The 16,696-nt window shown below is 48.0% G+C and overlaps 1 protein-coding gene across 1 annotated transcript; it reads left to right on the forward strand.

The window, feature by feature from the left end:
* Positions 1–6,836: 6,836 nt before the first annotated feature.
* Positions 6,837–16,676, forward strand: SF3A3 (splicing factor 3a subunit 3). The gene is made up of 17 exons (XM_058195498.1): positions 6,837–7,028; positions 7,115–7,162; positions 7,255–7,307; positions 7,409–7,514; positions 9,586–9,658; positions 9,791–9,882; positions 10,233–10,315; positions 10,592–10,730; positions 10,947–11,015; positions 11,171–11,238; positions 11,610–11,717; positions 11,883–11,952; positions 12,030–12,194; positions 12,290–12,400; positions 13,064–13,154; positions 13,352–13,407; positions 16,437–16,676. The coding sequence occupies exons 1-17, from the start codon at positions 6,933–6,935 to the stop codon at positions 16,512–16,514; spliced, it is 1,506 nt and encodes a 501-aa protein (XP_058051481.1). The 5' UTR covers positions 6,837–6,932; the 3' UTR covers positions 16,515–16,676.
* The last annotated feature ends 20 nt before the right edge of the window (positions 16,677–16,696 follow it).

The following is a 16,696-nucleotide window of genomic DNA, read 5'->3' on the forward strand; positions in this document are numbered from 1 at the left end:
ACAGCTCCCAGAGCCTAGCCAGAAGGATACCATGATGTCTAATATTCCAAGAGGAGCAAGGATGGGTGCACTACTCTCATCCCTCTTCTGCCAGTGAACATCCAAGAATGCAGTCAATACCATCTATATCCAGGGTACATACCCAGACCCGAACTCAGATTGAAAGGTGTCCAGATGATCTCCTTCTTTTAAGACCTCCTGAAGCTCCAGCTCAGCACTTTCTGTACATCCTTTAAGAATCGCCTTATGCGATGGGAATACCCCACTGTGACCACCCCTTCTCTCAATGAGGAATGGATCCTCACCTAGACAGCCGTGATGGGATCTAACATAGAAGTGGCTGAGCTAACAGTTATGGGCATCCTGTCCCCTTCCCATCGCCTGAAAAGATAAAGATAAATAACCCATCCCTAGGTGCCATGGAACCTGCTCCAGGGTCAGAGTCCACCTTAGATCTGATCAACTTTCTCCATCAGATGCCCAACATATTTTTCCAATGACCCTATAAGTGGATCCCCAAACCATTTCCTTTCAGAAGGGTTCAGGTCATCCCAAACTAGTCTGCAACCAGGGCAGAGAATGCCCAACGTAATGCCACAAGGTAGACTCCCAATAGCAGCTGTAGCTCATGTTTGATCAAGTTCACTTTTGATCAAACCTGAAGCATCTTTTCTTCCATGTCATTTTTCTCTGCTCCTCCATGAACTGGGGAAATTCTGCAATCCTTAGTGGAGGAAAGGCCATTCAGGCACAATCCAATCTGCAGCCCCTGTGGCCACTTGAACCAGTTGAACCCTGCAGCAGATGCCCTGAAACAATCCAAAGTCCCTCAGGAACCAACTGGATCCATTCGTTGCCTGGGGCAGACCAATACCATAGGTCCAGACTCCCTGCATGGAGGGGATGTAAGAGAACTGCAGGGAGAACTCCCACCAGGCAGTGGTCTGACCCTGACAAGAGAAAAATTGCCCACTCCCCTAAATCCAAAGTACCTTGTCACTGCTCCAACAGAAAAACCAAGTCAGGTGAAGGACTGTTGTTCTGTGTCAAACTCTGGATGACTTGTGGCAGGCCCATGGATGTCATCGTGGCCATGAACTCCTGAGCTACCTCCAACCCAGCCTCCAGGGAAAGCAGATTAAAGGCCCCCAAGATCATGAACCTCGGGAACAACATTGGCAGCCAAGCCAAGGAGCTCAGACAGGAAGGTTGCGACATAGCAAGGAGGTTACTACAATAGCAACAGTTGCAACTGAACCTTAGAGCCCAACAAACAAGGTCCCACACCCAGCAACCTGTAACTAACTGACAGCTCGTCTGCTTTCATAAGTACCTTGTTTAATGCCTTGCTGTAGATCACCCTACCATATTATTAAAGATATCTTCTATTTGGTATAAAAATAAAGACTTGGCTGTTCTTTCCTTGAGCTGGAGCTATGAATCCAGAAGGACTCCCCAAATTGCAGCTCAGTCTGCAGAAATACCACCCCATCTAGAGTCCAAGATGAAGAATCATTTAGGCCTGAAGGTCCAAAAACTCATGGCTATTCCATCTTGTAGGGTTGAGATGAAGCCAGTTCCTCCCCATCCAGACTATTACAGATCCCAGGCACTCGATCAAGACTGCCACATCATGACTTCTCTGGCTAGGAAAGGAGATCTATAATTGGGTATCATCAACATACCAGAACCTATATGGTTAGATGACCTCCCTTAGCAGTTCCATGTAGACGTTGAAAAGGAGTTGAGAAAGGTTCAAACCAGTGGTGGAATCTGAAGCAGTTTATACCGGTTCACTGGCTGTGCACTGCACACACATGTGCAGTGCACACCATGCACCAAATGCAAGGTGCGCATGCACGCAGTGCCCGCCAAAAGGAGGCATGGGGTAAGTTGAACAGCACATGGGGGGGTGCCGCCTCCAGCATGCACGGTCCGCCAGCACCGTGTGTGTACAACAGCCAGCTGACCAGCACGCATTTGACCACAGGAATGCCACGAGGAGCCGACGGGGGCACACATTTGTCTCGGGACGGTTTCGCGTGCCGTTTCCGGCATGCGTGCCATAGGTTCGCCAACACTGATCTATCCCAATGTATTGGACTTAAACAAAATAGTAAAATACTCGGATCTATTAGATGAAAGTGGAAATTTAAAGTCAGAACAGGATTTAAGAAAACAAGGAATAAAAATAGATTGGTGGCCATACTTACAGATCAGAACAAATACAAAAAGTAAAAAGAAGACTGACGATCCCGCGGCTCAGCTGTGATCTTCAGAGCCTCTTTATTTACCTTTTAAAAGCATTTTTTTAAAAGAAGCGGCAAGCAGGGAAGCAGGTGGTCAGGCATTGGGTGGACATCGGGGGGGGGCAGGGATTTTTGCTACTGGTTCTCCGAACCACTTCCCACCATTGCTATCAGATCAGCTGATCTGGTCCAAACTGGGAGCATTTCACCTCTGATTCGAGCCCTGGGGCAGCCCACATTTTAGGCGCTTAGGGCTCAACCTCTCCTCTTCTACCAACACTGGTAGAAGAACAGGGGTGTCAAACTCAATTTCACTGAGGGCCGCATCATGGTTATGTTTGACCTTGGGGGGTGCAGGGGGCATGGCCAGCTCATGTTGGGGGTACCTGTGGTGGCCTGAGTTCTCTGCCAGCAAAACAAGCTCCTGAGCTCCATTTTTGGCTGCAACGTTCTCTTGCAACCTTCTGTCAGTGAAAATGGAGCTCAGGAGGGCTGCCCGCCACCCTCCCAAACTCCATTTTCACTGGCAGAGGCACCATGGACCAGTCCTTTGCTGTTCCCAGGGCAACCCCACGGGCCAGATCTAAGCACCCCAGCCTTGAGTGACACTCCTAGACTAGAACCAGCCATGATGGAAGGAAAACCACCGTAACTCTGGGCCTCTTATCCTAGCCCCCAAAACTGGTCCATAAGAATGTCATGGTCGATACTATCAAAAGCCACCAGGAGGGTCAGAAAAGTGCACCACCTCAATTTCAAGTCCTCCAAAGGTCACTGACAAGCAACGACTGCTGTTTCAGTGCTCTGACCAGCCTGAATGCAGAGTGAAAAGGGTCTCTAGATAATCCATCCAAGGCCCTTGGATGTGCTGTATGCCAATCACCTTCTCAATAATCTCTTCCCTACAAACAGAAGGTTGGAGACCAATGAAATTTGTCCCAAACTGTGGAGTCCAAGGATGGCCTCTTGAGAAGAGGCACACCACCATCTCCAACTCAGGTGGAAATACCCCCTCCCACAAAGAATTAACCATTCTTTGGACTTAACCACCTGCCACCTGCCAGGAGACCTTAATCAGCCACAGGTCCAAGGGAGCGAACTCCTAGCCCCAGGATCCTGTCCCCTTCCTCAAGAGTAACCAGCTCAAACTCCTCCCAGATAACAAGGTTCAAACATATCTCCATTATCTCCAAGGCCTCTGCCCACCAGAGTCCAACTCTAAGCAGTCATGCAACTTTTCGTGACAGATGCCAAGCATTCTCCCCACAGGGACTCCCCTAGCTCCTCCTTTACCCAGGAGGGATATGAGTAAATAGGAAGAGGGATGGAAGGATATTTTTAGACATTAGAAAGTTGATAGCGAATATGATATTATCCTTAACTGGAGCCAGTTTGGTCTAGTGGTTAAGGCTCCAGGCTAGAAAGTGGAAGACAAGAAGTTCAAGTCTGACCTCAGCTGTGAAAACTAGTCATTCATTTTCAGCCATAACCCACTTCACAGGGTGGGGAAAACAGGAGGACTATATGTTGGATATGTTTGCCATCAGTTATTTGTATAAATAACAAAGGCTTGATAAATAAATAAATAAATACCAGACGAAGTGAAATACAAAGAAAGGCCAGCTCTCTATCTCAAAAAGGGCAGGATGTGGCGATGTAGCATGATGTAACTCTTTGGTGCAAGATATGCTTAGTAAGTTCACACCCTCAGCAAAATATGCGGGCAGTGACCTGCAACCCACAGGAAACTGCAAAGGATATGAATGGTGCAAAAAAGTATCAACAGAAATACATCTTTTGATATATTCCTTCTTGGCCTGAGTGCACCCAGGGCTCAGCTTCTCCTGTCCAAAGGAAGCAAACAGGGTTGATTCAATTCAGAACAATTTGCAAATGTATTGCTGGATTCAGCTTGAAAAAACACTTGTAGTATGGCACACGGCATCCTGGTTCTTATTGCTTATGTGTGGCAGCATTTTGTTACAAGTTAGATGGTGCCTGTCCTTTATTCACATATGTAAGGTGTTGGGCCAGAGACGCTTCGATGCCACTGGCTAGCCCTAGGGGAAACACTGTTTGCATGAATGTAGAATTTATAAAAGGCACAAGTAGCACTCATTTAATTTTTAATTGGTTACCCTTGGTGGATTCAGTTCACAACACATGTATGCACATGTGCACTATGAACCCACTCAGAATTGCACATAGAAAGGCTGGAGAATGCATGGCCTTCCAACTGTTGTTGAAGTACAATTCATGGCACTTTTGGCCACAGTAATTTGGGGTTTGGCCAAGGCTTCAGGCTTCACCCCAAGTACAGAGAATGCTGTCTTGAAGGAGTGAACCAGCATCTGGCACGGGTTAACATTACTTGGAGCAGCCCTTATTCCTGACTGTAACTATCGGTAGTAAGTGCGTAGTCTGACCAAATTCTGTGCTCAAAAAATGAGCCAGACAAACTTCATACCAGAAAGCAAATGCACTAACAAGAACAGAAACAGAACTTAACCTATTGACTATGTGGTGATTCCTTCTTTGCAGCTCACATCTGACCTAGTGCATGATGCCTCAAAATGCAGGGAGTCATTATTTGGGCTACTTTTCTTAGATTGTTGGAATCCATTTCTCTTATTGGCCACCCTGTCGAAAAGCATTTTTGAGGTTCTGGAAGAGGAATTTAAAAGACAGAAAAGTAGAGAAAGTTCACAGACAAAATTATTTATTTATTCAACATTTATTGGTCATTCAGTGGACTATGGATGGCAAAAAATAAAGAACGAAAGAAAATATCAAAACAGCTAAAAACATTGTATCAAACAGACAGCCCAGACTTTAATAATCTAACAGGACAGATGCAACAAAATAGGGACCATTGAAGAAATCATAAATGTCAACCCCAGGTCTGGGACCCAAGTCAGAACCCCAGGAAAAGGCAGGCTTCCCAGGTCCCACAAGATGCCACGTCTAATGGAGGGGGCCTGGAGGGACACACACACACACACCGCTGTAAAGGACTGAGCGGGCAGAAACCGTTGGAGACAAGAGGTTTCTCAGCTCCTAGGCACATTGGAGACTTTAGCCCGGCACTCCCTACACTTTGGAGGTGGCTAGGGTCAAACCCGGCTCCAACTAACCAAAGAGAAAAGCAACCTGGAATTAAGGAGAAACTTCCTAACAGTGAGGACAATTAACCAGTGGAACTGCTTGCCTCCAGAAATCGTGGGGGCTCCATCACTGAAGATTTTCAAGAAGAGACTGGACGGCCACTTATCTGAAATGGTATAGGACAGTTCTCCTGCCTGAGCAGAGGGTTGGGCTAGAAGACCTCCAAAGTCTCTTCCAGCTCTATTCCTACTCGACTCTATTCCAGGGGTCTCCAACCTGGGCAACTTCAAGACTTGTGGACTTCAACTCCCAGCAAAGCTGGCTGAGGAATTTTGGGAGTTGGAGTCCACAAGTCTTAAAGTGGCCCAGGTTGGAGACAGACCCCTGCTCTATTCTATTCTAAATTAGAATAACTTTGTAAGTTTAAATGCACACTAATTGGCATACGTTAAAATTTCGTTGCCTACAGCTCTCAAAGGGTCACCACCCCCAATACATAAACATGGCAAAAATATAAACAAATAAATGATTTTTGTTTTCCGAGGTTTTCGCTGGTGTTGTGTATGTAGGTCTTTGGTTATTCGGGTTTTCTCCCACGTTAAATTGGAAGTGTCTTGTTGACGTTTTGATGAAGTCTCATTCGTCATCTTCAGGCTGGTGTTTACAGGTTCATGCTTCTAGGAGCAATTACTTGCTCCTAGAAGCACGGAAGCTGTAAATATCAGCCTGAAGATGACGAATGAGACTTTGTCGGAAACGTCGCCAAGACACTTCCAATTTTACGTGAGAGAAAACCCGAATAACCAAAGACCTAAATAAATGATTATATATACCCACATATACCTTGTTGTACCCTGATGAACGTATCTTTTCTTTTATGTACACTGAGAGCATATGCACCAAGACAAATTCCTTGTGTGTCCAATCACACTTGGCCAATAAAAATTCTATATATTATAGGGCAGGGATCTCCAACCTTGGCCACTTTAAGACTTGTGGACTTCAACTCCCAGAATTCCACAGCCAGCAAAGCTGTCTGTGGAATTCTGGGAGTTGAAGTCCACAAGTCTTAAAGTGGCCAAGGTTGGAGACCCCTGTTATAGGGCACAGAGAAACAACCCAGTCTAGTCCGGTCAGACTCGTGATGAGGCCCCCCACCCACCCCCTCCCTGCCCCCAACACGATCGAAGGAAGCTTCGCTGGCTCAGCCCGGGCAGCCAAATAAAGAAAGTGCGACATTGTAGCAAGTGAGACGCCGAGGCATCCCGGGACTCTCGGGGGCTCCGTCTCGGCCACAGTCGGCCTTAACCAAACCGCCCCGCGGGCCCCGCCCTGCCAGCGCCCCACTTCTACAAAGTCCCCCCCCCTTCGCGTGGCTCGGAGGCCTCCCTCTTTCTGCGCAAGCGCAGACGCGTTCGCCGCAAGCCTAGAGCGTCGCCTCCTGCGCGGGGGGCGGGGGGGCGAGAGCGACTTCCGCTAGGCCCGCGTCGCCCGGGCGGAACCTTTCCGCGCGGCCGCGGTGTGGGGGGAGGGGAACACCGGGTCGCGCGGGAGACGGCTTCCGGCTCCGACGCCGCCATGGAGACCATCCTGGAGCAACAGCGCCGCTACCACGAGGAGCGCGAGCGGCTGATGGACGTGATGGTCAAGGAGATGCTGACCCGCAAGTCCACGGTGGGGCGCGGGGCCGGGGCCGGGGGGCGGCGGGGGCGGGGGGGCGGGAGCCGGGCCTAACCCTTCTCTCTCTCTCACTCGAGCAGCTGCGGGACCAGATCAACTCGGACCACCGCACGCGGGCCATGCAGGACGTGAGTGGCCGGGGGGCGGGGGGGGCGGGAGGGACGGGCGGGCGGGGGTCGCCTGGCCTCGGGGGCGGCTGACGCGACGGCCTTTTTTGCAGCGCTACATGGAAGTCAGCGGCAACCTGCGGGACCTCTACGACGACAAGGACGGGTAAGCGCCGGGGACGGGGACTGGGGCGCGGGGCGGGGTCTCCGGGGCGGCCGAAAGACCCGCTGACCCCCGTGCTGGGCTCCCCCCCTCCCCCTCCCCAGGTTGCGGAAGGAAGAGCTCGGCGCGATTTCGGGGCCCAACGAGTTCGCCGAGTTCTACAACCGGCTGAAGCAGATCAAGGAGTTCCATCGCAAGCATCCCAACGAGGTCAGCGGGCCCCGGGCCGCCCGCAGCCTCCCCTTGCCCGGCCTTTCCCTCCCCTTCTCTGGCAATCGCTGTGCCAAAAGGCGGTTTTTACCCTCTTGCAATTTGTAAGGCTGAAGATGGTTTTCTCTGGGGTGGGGGGGTTGTCTCAATACAGTTAGTTTTTATAGAAAACTGAGCTTTTTAATTTTTTAACACTGTACATTTCAGTTTTGGTTGTATTAAAATGTTTTAAAACCCAAGTTAACTCCCCAAAGTTCTTCCCTGTTATTACAATCTGTAAACATTTAGCAATTAGTTTCTTGACTTGGAGGAGACTCTCTCGGAACCACTGGCATTGCCAAGCAGATGGTCTGTAGGTTTGCCTCAGTCTGCAGAAGTTCTGGGCTTCAGGCCAGCCCAATTCTTGAGAAAGAGAATGGCGCTGGATGCCAGGCATCAGAGTCTGGTTCACCCAGGGCTCTGAAACAAGCCATCACAGGTTGTAGCTTTCCCTTCAGTAGAACTGTTTTCTTTTTGCCAAGAGGTGAGAGAGGACAACTCTTGCTCTTAGAATTGAAGAGCTTGAAGTTACCACAAAGGTAACCTCATCCAGCCCTTTGCAAATGAATAGTTGTAAGTTGGGGATTACCTATGTTACACTCTCATTCTATTATCCCGGATATTGGCCAGACCTCCAGTGTTGTGTTACCTGCAGATTAGATAAGCAGTCCATCAAACTTGTTGGCTGCATCTTAAAGAAAATGTGGAATGGTTGTGGCCTCGAGAGAGATCCCATCCACCGACTTAAGGTAGAGCCACTGATGACTCTGAATTCAGACTCTCCTTACTGTTGTGCAGTCTGAATTCTCTTTAAGAGATGGTCGTGGAATGTTGTCAGACCCTGATTTTGAGGTTGATTGTTTAACTTTAGTGCAGTTCCCTTTTCAAAGGAAATAAAATTTATCTCATAAAATCTTTTTCACAAAGCCATGTTGATACTATCTTCAATTAATTCCTTAGTTGATAATTTCTAGAATCTTCTTTTTTTCCCCTTTCTGGAAGAGGGGTGCCATATTTGCTTTTCTCTTGTCCTCTGACATCTCCCCAGCTCTCCTGAAAAAATAATTTAAGAGCCTGACAGCTCTTCAGTCTTTGGATATACAGACAGGCAAAAGACGTTCCTCTGCTTTCTCCATTTGGAATCAGCAAAGTTCACAAGCTCATTTGTCTTCTTACTGTTGACATATTTGAAAGAGCTCTTCTTGTTGGGAGAGCCGGTTTGGTATCAAAATTAAGGCACCAGGCTTGTCTCAGTTTGAGCATAAAACCAGGCTCGGTGACCTTGGCCACTTATCTGTCCCTCAGTCTAGGAAAAAGAAAGTGAAGGCAGACCATTTTGAAATTTAGCCAAGAAAACAGCAGGTGCTTGTCCAGGCAGTTATAAGGAGTTAAGAGTGATTCAAAGGCATCCCCACTACCTTGCTGGATTTTGCCTCTCCCACTCACCTTGGTTTATTTCTGCCTTTGTCTTCCTGGCCTTATTTCTTGGTTCTTTCTACCATTTCCAGAAAGTTGTTTATGAGCTGAAAGTGCTGTCCTTAATTTCCTCTACAAGAAATTCTGGTCAACTACAAAATCTTTTTTTTTTAAGGTTTTCTTTCCAGAAGATTTTGAACTTCCTAAAATCTATGGTTTGTGTCTGATCATTTTTTAGACCAGACTTTTGCATTTGCATCCAAGTAGTAATGACTTTAATCATCCATTTCCTTAAGAAGACAAATTCAGTCTCTGCAGAGCAGCATTTCATTTGTGAACTTTGTATTATTGTTGCAAAAACCCAAACCTCTGTTTCTGGCAGTAAAGCTCACTTGAAAGACTTTCCTTTCCTTTCTGCTTCCTCAGTCAAGAAGCCCCTCTGGCCACGGCCGTGATCTTACCAGTATCCTTTGTGCTCGTGTGGAAGAATAAGAAGGGTTTAATTGTGTTCAAACACGCTTGAGTGATTTCCTGCATGCGGCACCTCTTTTTTTCTTTATGTTTTTGGGGAGGGGGATCATGAAGCAAAACCAAAAACCGTGTGTTACCTTTGTAGATCTGTGTGCCGATGTCAGTAGAATTTGAGGAGCTCTTAAAGGCCCGGGAAAACCCAAGCGAAGAGGCTCAGAGTAAGTCCGTGTGGCAGGATTCATGCTTGGCTTTCTTTCTTTCAAATGAATAAATTACGTGCTGAAGATAGCTATCTTTGCTTCCTCCTCTGGGATGGTTCTGGGTCATCTTTCATTCTTGGCTTCTTGTAGACCTTGTGGAGTTCACTGATGAAGAAGGATACGGCCGCTATCTGGACCTGCACGACTGCTACCTGAAGTACATCAACCTCAAGTCGTCTGAGGTGAGGCTTCCATACTGTTTTCCAGGCTTGCGGGGGGCACAACTGATGCTCCCTTGTTTTGCTCTCATCCTTGCGGATTGTGTCCTCAGATTTACGCTTAATAGAGCTATGTAAAAGGGAAGCGCCACTGAAGTGGCACAAAATGTTGGACTGGAAATGAGGGAGGGAGAAGAATAAAAGGAAGGTTATCTCTTGCTGGGCTGAAAGGGAAGGGTGAGTGTGTGCAAGGCTCTTCTCTCCCCCAGCCTCACAGCAAGGGCAGCCGTAGGAACCTCCAGAGAGCAGGTGCTTTGGCCTGGGGTTTCAGAGAATTGTGACAAACTCCCTTCTCTTTCTTCGTGCTATTGCAGAAACTGGACTACATCACTTACCTGTCTACTTTCGACCAGCTCTTTGACATTCCAAAGGATAGAAAGAATGCCGAGTACAGAAGGTGAGATTTTCCTATGAAAAGGGGAATGTGTCATCCTCTGGGCTATTAAAGCTGGTCAAATTAACAGTTTTGCGTGAACAAAAGCAGAATTTCTCATTTCCCCACTTGGGTTACAGTAGCAGGCACAGGTTTAAAGTGGTTTGACTTCGTGGCTGCACATTCATGTATGGTATGGTAATTCTCAGTTGCCGCCAGCTGACAGACGGATGGGAAAAAGGCCCATTTGGGTTGGAGAATGCCAGGCTCTCCTGCCACAGTCAGTCTGATGTTTTACAGGTACTTGGAGATGCTGTTGGAATACCTGCAGGATTATACAGACCGAGTAAAGCCTCTGCTTGACCAGAATGAGCTGTTTGGCAAAATTCAGGGAGATTTTGAGAAAAAGTGGGAGATTGGCACTTTCCCTGGTTGGCCGGTGAGTGCCATTCTGTGATGGGTGAGGCTTAATGTGAAGCACAAGTGTTGTAAACCATGTTAATTGTTCATGTTTCTGGGAGAGATGCCTCCTCCCACCCTGTGCCTCGGTGTCCCCAGTCAACCTAAATGGCTGGGAGAGTTGGGCCTAAGCACATCTGGAGGCCACTGATCTGCACAACCTTTATCTACATATCCTCCTGTTGTCCCTTGACAGAAAGAGACTAGCAGTGCCCTCACGCATGCTGGGGCCCACCTGGACCTCTCTGCCTTCTCCTCTTGGGAGGTTGGTAGCCATTCTGAATCTCTTCTGGATCGGGAATGGGGGAGGCTAAGAGTGGAACACCCACCCACCCCACCTAGGTGCCTCTGGGAATCCATGGGGCCACTTTCCTCCATGGCCCTGCAAGGAGGGACTCAGCTTTTGGTACTTCTCCACAGGAGTTGGCCTCCCTTGGTCTAGATCGGCTGAAATCTGCCCTGCTGGCCTTAGGTCTGAAATGTGGAGGGTAAGTGGAAACAGCTTTAGCGTTTGCGGTGGCTTGGCAGCCTGGGGGACATGCAGAGAAGTGGCACAGGCATATCAGTCCTGCCCTGGGCTTTCCTGGTGAAGGTGCGGACCCTTGCCTGGGTGGGGATGGCATCCTCTGGCGAGAACAAGCAGAAGGATTTGATCTCAGCAGTTTGAAAACCAAAATAGCTTTTGTACAAAAGAATCAAGTTGTTGTCTCTTCTTCCTACCCCAAAACACGTTCTGTATGTTCTTGGGTGACAAGGAACTTCCAGTGTTTTCCAGCTCCCCATTCCTGGCTCTTACTTACAATGCTAAAAGGTACCCTGGAGCCAGACCTGAGGGGTTCTTGCTCTCCTTCCTGCTCAGGACGTTGGAGGAACGCGCTCAGAGGCTTTTCAGCACAAAGGGCAAGTCCCTGGAAGCCCTTGATCCCGCTCTCTTTGCCAAAAACCCTAAGACAAAAGGGAGCAAACGGTGAGTCTGCTCTAGGTTGAGGTGGGGGTGAGTGCTGCATTGCCTGCTCAGGCCCTTTTTGAGTTGGTCTCCTCCTTTAGTGGTCTCACATTCTAAGGTGAAGAAGCAGAGCCACCTTTGGTACCAGCTGGGGTTGCTCACTTGTGGGCACCATTGTCTTGACAGGGACACAGAGCGGAATAAGGACGTGGCCTTCCTAGAAGCCCAGATCTACGAGTACGTGGAGATCCTTGGGGTAAGAGCCACCCCCTCCCTTGAGCATGGAAGTCCCAGGCAGGGGCTGCTGTATTCACAGGCTTCACTGTCCCACAGGAGCAACGGCAGCTGACGCATGAAAATGTGCAGCGCAAGCAGGCGCGGACTGGGGAAGAGCGTGAGGAGGAAGAGGAAGAGCAGATCAGTGAGAGCGAAAGTGAGGACGAAGAGAATGAGATCATCTACAACCCCAAGAACTTGCCTCTGGGCTGGGATGGTAAGGTAAGGCCTCTGGCAGGACAGAGGGGCCTCCGTCTCCTCCTTGGACTGGCCTTGTATATGGCATCCGGTGACCTCTGTGGCTCTTTGCCTTCCAGCCAATTCCCTACTGGCTCTACAAGCTCCACGGGTTGAACATCAACTACAACTGTGAGATCTGTGGGAATTATACATACCGTGGGCCCAAAGCTTTCCAGCGACACTTTGCGGTAAGAAGCGCCATGCTGTGCTTCCATCTGGGAGAGGGTCGGATTCCTGAGGCTGCGGTAGGGGTGGAGTGGAGGGTAGTTGGGCTTTTCAGGCTGATTCCAGAGCAGGTTCCTTGCTGGTCTGGCATCTTGGTAGTTTCCTCCGACTTCAAGGCGCGGTGGCCCGGTGGTTAGAATGCAGTACTGCAGGCTAAGCCGGCTGCCTGCAATTTGGCAGTTCAAATCTCACCAGGCTCAAGGTTGACTCAGCCTTCCATCCTTCCGAGGTGGGTAAAATGAGGACCCAGATTGTTGGGGGCAAGAGACTGACTCTGTAAACCGCTTAGGGAGGGCTGTAAAGCACTGTGAAGCGGTATATAAGTCTAAGTGCTGTTGCTATCTCTAGTAACCTCAGCACTGCTCTGGGGCTGGGAGAGAGCTGTTTTTGCGTCATGCCTCTTTTGAGACCCCAATGCCACAGCATTCTTTCAGGGAGAGGCAAAGAATGCGTGCGTGCATCTGGGACCCTTTAATTTGAATGAAGCTGGGGGTGGACTCTGTGGCCAAAATGTCTCCTTTAAACTCTAGGATTCCTAACTTCCTCAGGCCATTCCTGGCTTCTCAAGAGTAGTCCTCGTTTTAGGAGGCTGGGTCCTCGGTTTTATGATCCCTTGTGCTCTATAGGAATGGCGCCACGCTCATGGGATGCGATGCTTGGGCATTCCCAACACAGCTCATTTCGCAAACGTTACACAGATTGAAGACGCCGTGTCATGTAAGTGGGTGCCAAGCCTGTTTGCCTTGACCTCAAGGGTGGGAAAGAGGATACACTGGCCTTGGCAGGGGGTGTTGAGTGGCGGGGCGGGCATGCATCAGGGAAAAGCCTTGGTGGGGGGAGCTATTATCTCATAGGAGCTTCTGAAAGCTCCCCCTCGGCACCAAAGCAGGACTTGGCTTTCCTCTGTTTTTCAGTGTGGGCCAAGCTGAAGCAACAGAAGGCTTCGGAGAGGTGGCAGCCAGATACAGAAGTAAGTTCTTCTTAGCCCTTGTTCTGCAGCACCTGAGCCCTTGGACCACATTGGAGATTCAGTATAACCTCAGGGGTTGACTCTGGCTACTGGGATAAATAACTGTTGAGCTACAGTAAGAATTTATGTAACTCTTCTAATTTCATTCTAAATCATCCTTGCTAATATTGTGTTACAAATGCACTACATCTTTTGAAAGGATATGTTTTAAAATTTTAAATTACTCTAACTCTCCTCTAGTGCGGGGCTCTAGGTTAAAATACTCAAGTCTGTCTTATTTTCTTTCACTCGCTCTTGTGCCCCGTCCCTGTCTAATACAAATAGTATTTTTTAAAAGCAGAAGGCACATACTCATCTTTACTTTCTATATATGACTTAGCCAGTCTTCATATACAACTGTGACTCCAAACTTGGGACAGTTCATTCATTAGGATGGGTATGGGCAAATTACCCAATTATTTCCACAGTTGTGCATATTTTTTTTCAAAGCTCTATTACATCTGATCAGTTTCTTCTTACTGTTGAAAGGCTGATTCTCCTACAGATTCTGCCCTTTCCCTTTTTAATAACATTGATCAAAGATTTGTCTGTGGTTCTAGTAACAATCCATTTCCTCCAAAAGGGTCTGCCATTATTTTTCTTACGTTGACCAAAAGAACAAAAAAGAAGCAATTTTGTTTAGTAATGGAATGGCCTTCAGCATTTCCCTGCGTGACCTCAGGGGGTTGGAAGTGGCCCCAGATTCAACACAGGAACCTTCCGACCCCCTCAACATCAACAGGGCCATTTGGGGGGGGGTGGAGGGTAGAGGTGAAGATAACAGATTAACAGAATTGGAAGGGATCTTATAGGTCATCTAGTCCAACCCTACTGCAATTCAACATATAAATGAAGACCTGCAAGAAACAGGAAAGCACCAAGAGGAGGAGGAATGTTGAAGACCTCAAAATACTGGGGAGATGATCCCTGTGTTGTTAAGTACAGACATGTCCTAAAAGTGTTTTTTCAAGAGGCAACTGGACTTTCTGGTTTTTCTTTGAAGAGGTTTCGCTTCTCCAGTGTTGAAGAAGCTTCTTGAATGAGAAGCGAAACGTCTTCAAAGAAAAACCAGAAAGTCTGAGTTTTCAAGTTGCCTCTTGAAAAAGCACCTTTGGGACATGTCTGTGCTTAACAACACAGACGGAGATTCTCCATAGACATTTAGCACAGACAGACTTCAGTGGTGCCTCATCTTAAAAGCAGCCGATGCTGTTACGGCATTCCACACTCTCTCTTATTGCCTCTTTTTTGTTGTGGTTTAGATACTTCCTTGCATCTGTGTATACATTTCCTTTTTCAACTCACAAACCATAGAACTTACTAGAGTCACAGGTATGCCACAAAAAGCGCACTGGACAATTTATCCTGTGGAAGTATCACTAATATGTAGGAAATAATGTTAGCTACCGTATTTTTCAGAGTATAAGATGCAGCTTAGTTTTTGGGAAGGAAAATAGTGGGGGGGGGGGAAATCTGCTTACCTACCAGGTATTCATCTGGGTAGCCTCCTTAGTCCGGTCAGCTTCAGCACATTCGTTTGCTGGTTTTGAGCAGGGAGTTGTGCATTTTATCCCCTGCTTGGGAATGAAAAACAGCTTCTAAAGCAGAGCTGAGAGGGAGCAGCCATGAGCAAAGCAGGGAGACGGCTTCACTCGCTAGCACCTCGTTAGGGCTGAAAAAAGCTTCAAAAAAGCTACATTTGGAGTATACCCAAATTTTCAGCCTCTTTTAGGGGGGAAAAGTGTCTCTTATACTCTGAAAAATATGGTTCTTTTTCCCTAGTACAGGCAGTCCTCAATTTACAACAGTTCACTTAGTGACTGTTCAAAATTACAATGGCACTCAAAAAAGTGACAGTCCCGTTTTTCACACATGACCATTGCAGCATCTCCATGGTCACATGATTTACATTTGGATGCTTCACAACTGACTCGCATTTATGACGGTTGCAGGTCATGTGTTACTTTTTGCAACCTTCTGACAAGCAAAGTCAGTGGGGAAACCAGATTCACTTAACAACCGTGTTACTAATTTAAGAACTGCAGTGATTCAGAGAAAAGTCATAAAAGGGGGTAAAACTCACTTAACAAATTTCTCGCTCAACAACAAATTTGGTTTGTGGTTTAGTGGCTAAGACGCTGAGCTTGTCAATCGAAAGGTCAGCAGTTCAAATCCCTAGTGCCGCCGTGTAACGGGGTGAGCTCCCGTTACTTGTCCCAGCTTTTGCCAACCTGGCAGTTCAAAAGCAGGTAAAAAATGCAAGTAGAAAAATAGGGACCACCTTTGGTGGGAAGGTAACAGCATTCCGTGTGCCTTTGGCGTCAAGTCATGCCGCCCACATGACCACGGAGACGTCTCCGGACAGCGCTGGCTCTTCGGCTTTGAAACCAAGATGAGCACCACCCCCTAGTGTGCCGAGGGGAACCTTTACCTTTACCATTTAATAGGGATAGCAAAATGAGAAATACCCTGATGGAATGGCGAAGTCACTGCCTCCAAAACATTCAAAGGGGGAGAGGTGAGAAGAGATGTTGGGGGGGAGGGGCGTGAGAGATCAGTCAAGTGCAACAAAGTCATAAAAATGGTGCCGGCAGCTACACTTTGGGTCAAAAATAGGCATGGATGAACAGCAGCAGGAAAACAGAGTTGGCTGCAGCATTGGGGTGGGAGAGAAACCAGAAATGCCAGCCAGCAGGTGAGGAAGAAACACGCCCCCCCCGCCAAACAAGTCTTGAACCAAAGGGGAAAAAGGGAAACTGTATTCCTCACAAATGGACAGGCCCAGAGGCGCCATCCATGAGTATTCCAAGGTTATACCTGCAGCCCAGAGAGAAACTAGAAGGGGCTCCTGGTGCAGAAACTTTTCAATTTGGATGGGTCAAAATCCTTGTGTTCTGTCACAGAGAGAGGGTGGGTCTTGCTGTTGTGTTGTGTTTTGTTGGATGTTTGGCTTTGCATTTGGCTGTCAGCAGCTTCATTTATCATTCCAGGAGGAATATGAAGACTCCAGTGGGAATGTGGTCAACAAGAAGACCTATGAAGACCTGAAACGCCAAGGCCTGCTGTAAACAGACACGCACCTGCCCCATCCCCACCCTTGTCTCCCTTTTGGTGACTGGAGTCCTTGTGGGCAGGCACTTCAGAGATGCTCCTAGTCAACAGAATGGACTCTGTAAGACCTTTGCTTTATGTTGAACTGATATATAGAAATAAACTACTTTTAAAGGCAGGAGGAATGAGCATCTGGTCT

The sequence above is a fragment of the Ahaetulla prasina genome, chromosome 10 (genome assembly GCF_028640845.1).
Source record: "Ahaetulla prasina isolate Xishuangbanna chromosome 10, ASM2864084v1, whole genome shotgun sequence".
Taxonomy (NCBI): domain Eukaryota; kingdom Metazoa; phylum Chordata; class Lepidosauria; order Squamata; family Colubridae; genus Ahaetulla; species Ahaetulla prasina.

Bases quoted from the DNA above. Each gene is read 5' to 3' on its own strand.
- SF3A3 (XM_058195498.1), top strand. From the start codon at position 6,933: ATGGAGACCATCCTGGAGCAACAGCGCCGCTACCACGAGGAGCGCGAG. The intron at 9,883-10,232 runs GTGAGGCTTCCA...GTGCTATTGCAG, and splicing joins TCAACCTCAAGTCGTCTGAG to AAACTGGACTACATCACTTA. The intron at 11,239-11,609 runs GTAAGTGGAAAC...CTTCCTGCTCAG, and splicing joins TTAGGTCTGAAATGTGGAGG to GACGTTGGAGGAACGCGCTC.